Source organism: Elephantulus edwardii, unplaced genomic scaffold (genome assembly GCF_000299155.1).
Source record: "Elephantulus edwardii isolate Elephantulus edwardi_28Jun2011 unplaced genomic scaffold, EleEdw1.0 scaffold00047, whole genome shotgun sequence".
Lineage (NCBI taxonomy): Eukaryota > Metazoa > Chordata > Mammalia > Macroscelidea > Macroscelididae > Elephantulus > Elephantulus edwardii.
Genome location: NW_006399797.1, coordinates 19,052,874 through 19,060,831, shown reverse-complemented (window position 1 = coordinate 19,060,831; position 7,958 = coordinate 19,052,874). Strand labels below are relative to the sequence as shown.

Sequence of the window (7,958 nt, the reverse complement as noted above, 5' to 3'; positions counted from 1 at the left end):
AACAACAACAACATATTAATAACTGACTAGAAAGACCCCTAATGGTGTGAAAGGGCCAAGGCAATATTGGGGAAGATCTTACTGACTGCCAGACCTGTTAATAAAGTGTATGGATAAAGGCAATTTCATCTAGTTACTTAAGTCTGCAGAAAGGGCCTAGGGACAAGATGTACCAGAGGTAACCACTAGAGTTCTGTTGTAGGCCCAGAGCTGTAATTTCTGTATATCATTCCTGAGATTCAAGATCTTAGTGCAAATCATGGATTTCTAATTGTTATGTTCGTCTTGCTAAATAGAAATTATCTGAAGCTTCTTGTGTCATAGGAATGTCTTTTATCTTTAATGCCCATTCTGAATTTTTCAGTTGCTGTTTTTGTTTAGGTTGTATAGATGTGTGTGTGTTTTCCTTATCTATGACACCTTTCTGTTTTTAAGTTATGTTTTTCTGGGAAAAATACATGGATATGTCTTGGTATCCAAACCTTACTTGGATATCTTGGGGTCCCAAGTACATGGGCAGAAATTATAGAAATGCCTTTCTTTTTTTTATTTCAGACAATTCTCCCATGAATTCCTTTCTAACCTACTGATAGAATGTGCCTTGTTTTGATTCTTATCAATGGTTATTTTCATGAATGTTGTTTATTCATTGTGTAGTACCTTATCCATCCAGATCCTATACCTCTGTCTGTATGTCCTAACCATTTTTTCCTCAACAGCATCCACCTGTGAACAAAAGTTACCAATAGATGGATATTATGCCAGATTTTAACCTTTCATTCCTACCCTGACTTGCTGCAAGGATGGCTCTATGCCTCCCGAGGGAATTCTAAGGTACAGTGTATTCTAAATATGCACTGGCCTGTAAGTGAATATAAACCAAATAGTAGAGCTAATACTCCCTTGGTGTAAATTAACAATATGCAAGAGTATTTAATAGGAAAGAGTGAGGTATACCACCAGAACAGAAACAGGGAAGGATCTTGCTTTAAGATTGCCCTCTTTGCTAATATTGACCTTGGGACCAACTGAAATCTCCAGCTTTACTGAAGTCTGCCATCATACATTTTTGTGCAATTAAGTCTCTGAGAAAAAGATATAAGAATTTTTTTCTCTATTGTAATTCTAGTGAAAGATTACAAAGAAAATTCATTTTTCATTCAACATTACCTATACATTTTATTTCATAACCTTAACTACAATACTCACACTGTAATTGTGATTCTCATTTTAACTACTGCTTCTGTCTTAACTCTTCCTGCCTCAGTGCTTTATCCTCTGGTAGACACTGTCCTTTTGATTTTCTATGTTGGTTATTCTAAAGAGTGAGTAGTTGCTGTCTAGGTCCATTGTTTGACTGAATGTTGAGCCATAGGTTGATTGTGACTACATGTTCAAAGTGTAGTGAAGGATCAGGATTTTCATCTCAGGAGTTCCACCAGTCTCTATTGGATCAGTCAGGTTGGTCTTTATTTTTTATTAAAAAAATTTTGTTTTGCTTCATATTTTATCCTGTGGTTCCTTTTGACGTTGTCAGTGGTAGTGACCCCACACTCTTTAGTTTTTCTGGTCTCAAGAATAGAATTTTAGGCTCCAATGGTCCATTCATCCTTTGAATATTTTTTTTCTGTACATCTTTGCTCCCTTTTCTTATTTGTTCCACAGGGAGCAACAAATATCGAGTTGCTCTAAAGTTTTTAAGAACTCAGTTGCTACTCACAAAAGTAAGACCTAGAACACTCTTGGTGCCCTATGCCAATTGACCTTGATGTCCCATAAAACTATTGTCTCATGATCCTAGAGCCAGCAATTTATTCCCTCAGGATATTTGATTCTGATTAAGAAACTTACACACAGCAAAAAGCAGGTGCTTGTTTTTGTTTTTTTTTTTTTTAAATCTACCATAGTTGAAAGGGTCAGCTTACTTCCATTTTTTTTATCATCTCTAAAATGAAATTGTTTTCTCCAAGAATATCAAGTGCTTCATAAACTACTGAGTTCAAAAGACATTGTTGTTAGGTGCCACTTAGCCAACTATGACTCACCATGATTCTATAGACAGGTCTGAACCTTGTCCTACCCTGTGCCATCCTCCTGATCTCTGACATGCTTAAGCCCATGTGTCTATCCATCTTGTTGAAGATCTTTCTTTCTTTCTCTGAGTCTTTATCTTTCTGAGAGAGATGTCCTATTCCCAGGACTACCCCCTCCTAGAAACATGTTCCAAGTATATGAAACAAACTTTCATCACTTTTGCCACTAAGAACACTCTGGTTGCATTTCCTCCAGGTCAGACTTTTTTGTTCTTTTGACAGTTCATGGGATATCCTGTATTATTCTTTAACATCACAATTCAAAGGTATCATTTCTTCTTCTTCTGTCATCCTTATTCATGGCCCAACTTTCTGATGCGTAGTAAATAATTGAAAAGATCATAGGGTTGTTCAGTTAGGCTTTAGTTTTGTTGAACTGACACTTTTGCCCTTTTACATTTTGGAGAGGTCCTTGACAGCATATTTTCTCAGTGTGACACACCTTTTGATTTCATAACTGTTGTTACCATAGATGTTGATTGTAGATCCTAGTAAAATGAAATTGTTGGCAATGTCTGTCATTTTTCTATTTATAATGATGTTGGATATTAGTTCAGTAGTGAGGATTTTTGTTTTCTTGATCTTGAGATGTAATCGTATTGAAGGTTGTAATCTTTGATCTTCTGCAATGTTTCAGGTCCTCATCACTTTCATCAAACAAAATTGTGTCATCTGCATAATGTAGGTTGTTGATGAATCTTCCTCCAATCCTGATGCCATGTTCTTCTTCAGCTTCTCAATTGATTTGTTCATCAAAAAAGTTGAATAGTTGTAGGAAAAGGATATAACCCTGATGTACACATTTCATGATTTAAATCATGCAATGTTCCCTAGGTTTGTTCAAACAACAGCTTGTTGATCTATTTATAGGTGTTATCATAGAGATTTATTGTTTAAAATGGCTTCCATAGCCATTTGACTTTGACTTTGACAGGTGGGTACATGGGAATATGTGAATAATGTGTGCCAGCCTATTCATAAGGAGATTGGCTTGTCTCACCATTAAATTGAGATGATCAAGCATCAGAATGGGGGAAAACTCACCACTAGTAAAGAACAGTCAAGTGAATGCAAGGCATATTTCAGGACCAGAGATTCTTGTGCCAGCCAAATTATGGCCTATGGGAGCAGCAGCCATAACATCCAGAGACCCAGAGACCTGACATGAGACAGAGTGGCCTTTGGGACTGCTACATCATTGAACCAGAGCTAAAAGCTTTGCCCAAGTTTGCTGGAGGACTTGTAGTAGTGGAAGGGGAAGCCTAAATTGGCAGGACTGAAAGCTTTGTGACACTGGCTTAAAACTGCGAGGCTCAAGGCTGAGTTACCTGTGTGCACATTTTGGAAGCTATCCTGGTACCTTTTGATGCCTCCATTATGGTACTGTATGGTCTGTGAACAATTACATCAGATTTTGGACCCAATAAAGCAGTAATATTGGTGTTGGGGTGAGTATAAAGATGTGTGGGGCATGGAATAAATGTCTGACCTCATGGAAATTAATTTTGTGTTGTTGATGTTGTTGATAGGGACAATTCTCCTTTACGATGTTGGTAAAGGTCAGATAAGGCCATTCATTTGAGGCCCTGGATCTTTTTACAGTTGTGTCAGAAACAAGATTCCTTGGATCCAATCTCAAGGAAGTATGGGATTTTCTAAGCGCAGGAGAGGAAGACCTCAGATGAGATAGATTGATACAGTATCTCGAGCAATGAGACTGGCTCAGGACAGGGAAGGGTTCAGAGCAGCTGTACATAGAGTCCCTATACGTTGCAGGTGACTCAATGGCACATAACAACAAAAACATACTGTATTGGTTATTTTTATTTAAGACTCTTTTTTATAGTCAACACAACCTTGGGGAGGGCCTTCATATTTAAAGTCAGTTGTTATTATATTTTGAAGGAACATTCTTCTAAATGATGCAGCACTCTTCTGTCAATATGCTGTACTGAGGTAACCTGGTGTTGCTGTGATGTTGATTCTTGTACCACTGGGGTGTCAAATGGCATAATGGTTACCCATGGGGGACAGTATTTGGTGGAGCTCCCACTTTAAGATAAGTTTGGCAGCAGGAGTAACATTCACTTCATAAACAACATGCCTCTGGAAACGTTATGAAATGATGATAGTTATAGAAAGGCTTCAGGTCTTTTGTTCAACTCAACAGCAATCAACAACAACAATAACAAGTTAGGAGCTTGGGAAGTACAGCTAAAATGGCTAGTTTTGCTGCTAGTAAAAATGGAAAGAAAAATTAAGCAGTTTTAGTCTGAGGCAAAGGACAAAGGCCCCAGGCCATATACATATGAATGAGATATATTAAAGATAAAGAATAAAGTTGATATTGATAAATCCTTGAAAGATTTATGTGCTAAAGTTTTTAATGATTTATCTTTAGGAATATTGCTATTTGTTTCTTCTATATAGTAATGTTAAGTGATACTGTATAAATTATTAAAGTTTTTCTTGATGCAATGTTAAGATATATGATATAAATGAATACTAGATATTGTAGATCTTGAAATCATATAATTTTGCATTTGGTCAGTAATTGGATATGCTAAAAGGGGAAAATTTGCTCTAAAATATCCTTGTTGAAAATAGTAAAGTTTGCAAGAGGGCATGAGGCTTAGCCTGGAGGAGGATAAGCTCTACTCTGAGGGGATTTGCATTTGAGTGGATTTGTAGACCCTCCTTGGATTTTTTATTGGAAAGATTTAAATTTGGAAGAGAGAAAGAGAGAGAGAAAAGTGGGGGGGGGGGAGATTGACTTTGAATAGTTAAAATTGCTGTAAGCATTTTCACATCTGAGATTAAAGACTTGAAGTTAAAGGGAATTTTAGTGACTTCCTTTCATTTCTACCTTTTATCCAACAGTTTAAATGCTGTGGCTTGATAGATGGAGCTGCTGATTGGGGAAATAATTTAAAAAAATACCTTGATTCATGTAAATGTAAAGATACACCAGCTACACCTTGTAAAGAGTTTGACGGAGAATCTGTTTATACAAAGGTAAGAATGAAATCAAATTAAGAAATGTAAGCAATTCTGTTATTTTTTTCACAATAAAAGTTATTACAAAAATTAAAATCATGGCAATAACATTGAGAACCAAGTTATCAATATCACTGGAATTTCAGTAGATACATATGTAAATATTTCTATATCTTTAAGTACATATTTAATATTTATTATTTTATTAAATAAATTAATTAATGTATGAGTATATTTACATCATTCTTAATCTAATTTTTCCTATGATCTGATATCTTTAAGCCCAATTTTAATGGGTCAAAGAAATGTTCTACTACAAAAGTAGACAAGTACAAGAAAATAGATAAGGTTTTAATTTTACCCTCTTTGGAGACCCTATTCACTCTTTTCCTCTTTTTTTATTAAAAGCTCTATGATAAATCAACCTGCTTACTTTTCAAACATTGAGATATTTTTTTCAACTGAAGTTTCATTTTCTGACTAATTTTATTATAGTATAGAGAAAGGATTTGATTTTTGAGAATTTAAGCTCAAAATAGTAAATGTATCTGCCAATTTGCATGGTTATTGCTCTGATGAAGTATTTACTTCTGTTAATTAAGGCAACTGAAAAAGTTGCATTACCTCTTCTCTGTTGCAGGTTTAAAACAAATTTTTAGATGTTATAATTCGTGTATTTATTATTCTTTAACTCATCATATAGTTATTGATCTCCTCCTATGTGCCTTATAGACTTATAGCATTAGAGATCCATCACTATGTCTTCATGGAGCTGACACTTAAAAAGGAGTGAAGGGATCATTGCTAGGCAACTTTAGACTAACGAATTGCCAGCATTGCTAAAGTAGGGGTTGTAGGGGTCAGCACCATGAATTCTGGAAGCCGATCTAACTCAGTTTTCCTTCATGGCATGAAATCAGTCTTCCATCTCAGGGCTTTAGTAGACAATTTTTTCTGCCTGGAGGGAATGTATTTAAAACATGACAATTGCTATTAGTGTTTCATTCACTCATTACCATTCTTATTTCAAACAGATCCTTGTTGGAATTGGACATGATTCTGGATCCCAAAACAAATTGTAGTCTAGTTGGGAGAGAAAGAGATAAAAGTCATTTTAATTCACAATTACTCTAATACTTTAAATTTCTTTTCAATCTCATATTTATTTTTCCCTCCATTTTCTTAGTAATGCCTTCTAAGTTTAGTATATAAAAGGAAATAGAAAATATTTCAAAGGAAGCTTCCTTCCTCAGGATCATTCATATCCCTTTCATTAATCTTGCAACCATTAGAGAGGCATTTTTCTGAAGAGAAATATCTCCTGTCACTAATCTTTAAAGTAACTCCTGAGGGATAAGTTATTTATCAGACTGTGCTCTGGTAGCCTAATGTTAAGAACTGTGATGCTTCTCAAAGACACCAAAGTTCCAACAACCGGCTGCTCCATGGGAATAAAATGGGCACTCCCCTCCCATGCCAATAACCGCCTCTGGAAACCCCTTGGAGGGCCAGCTATGGGTCAGATCTGACTTGAGAGCACACTAAGACCACCACCACAACACGGTCAATGTAATATAGTTAAGAAATTTTTATTCTTATATTTACTATTCCTTCCAGTTTTCCTCCTTACTAACTAATTTTAAGATACAATATTCACAAAGAGGGAAAAGAAATGAGATGTACCTGCGTGGTTTCTTGTTAAGATAATGAAAAAAATTAGTAAATTTAGTTACACATTGACATTTGTTTTCTGTAAGAAAGTCAAGTATGTTTTTCCTCAAGATGAATTTTGAAAACTCTTAGTATTATCCTAAAAAAATAATGGGTATTCCCTTTAAGATCACATGTAATTTAACTGAATATCACTCTTCTAAAAAGAAAACTATAAATTAATAAAATATTTCCTGCCTAGTGTTATTTATAAAAATCTGGAAAAACAGTTCAGTTTTTGACTTCTGCAGTTCACATCACCTACCTCCCAGCTCCTACTCTTTTGGCAAGATAACCTGGTTGCCTAGTGGCTGGAGCAGGAGAGTGGCAGAAAAAGACTCAAATAGAATGAATGCTGTTCAGTAAATATAGCTATTAATCTTGTAGTTAATCCTATCTGGTGAAATAGTCTTAATCTAATATGAATGGAGGAACTCAGTATATCCAGGAATGAAGAGGCAAACACTAAGTCAGCTTTATGGAGAGCTTGTTCTTATTTACACAAATGACAATTTTCTGTTAGCCTTTAGAACATATGTGATTATTGTAAAAAAGAAATCTTTTTAGCAATGAAAACAATACCACTATCATATTGTGAAATGTCTTTCAATTTTTAAGTTATCCTTATACTTTGTAGTTGCTAGATTTTTTTTTTTAGTTCTAGTCTAAAATGTTTTAGAGTTGGAAATACATGCTGACTTGAATATATTACAAGAAAATGTGAGCCAGTGGCAATATTTCTCAATTTGCTTTTCTATCTATAAAGACTTAAGCATGGATCCATGATTTTTATCTTTTAAATAAACCATGCAACACTGTTAAATATTATTAAGGGATTAAGAAAAAGGTTAAAAGAAATTTATAATATTTTTAACTGCATCTTTGAAAACTTCCTGCTTCAGATTATAAATTCAAAAAATAAAATGACAAGATAATTTCAGTTCTAAAAACAAATTATCTGAAATGAGGATGAAGTTTTTATATATACTCGAAGATCCATAGATTTAGCAATTAGATGATGAAATAATGCTCTTCAAGTGATTTTCTAGTATATAAACAAACTATAATAGGTAAAATTTTGGGGAGAAAGCAGCATGCAGGAAATAACCCTACTCCTTTTATAAAATGTATTCCTTGTTAGCAATTTAGAAAATTAAT

General features: G+C 34.6%; 1 protein-coding gene across 1 annotated transcript in view; it reads left to right on the top strand.

Moving 5' to 3' along the window:
* The window catches only part of TSPAN8 (tetraspanin 8), a 67,746-nt gene that overhangs the window by 36,700 nt on the left and 23,088 nt on the right, over positions 1 to 7,958 (top strand). Inside the window, exon 6 of the mRNA XM_006886113.1 lies at positions 4,974 to 5,108. Coding sequence (XP_006886175.1) covers positions 4,974 to 5,108 — 135 coding nt within the window. The remainder of the gene's footprint in view (positions 1 to 4,973; positions 5,109 to 7,958) is intronic.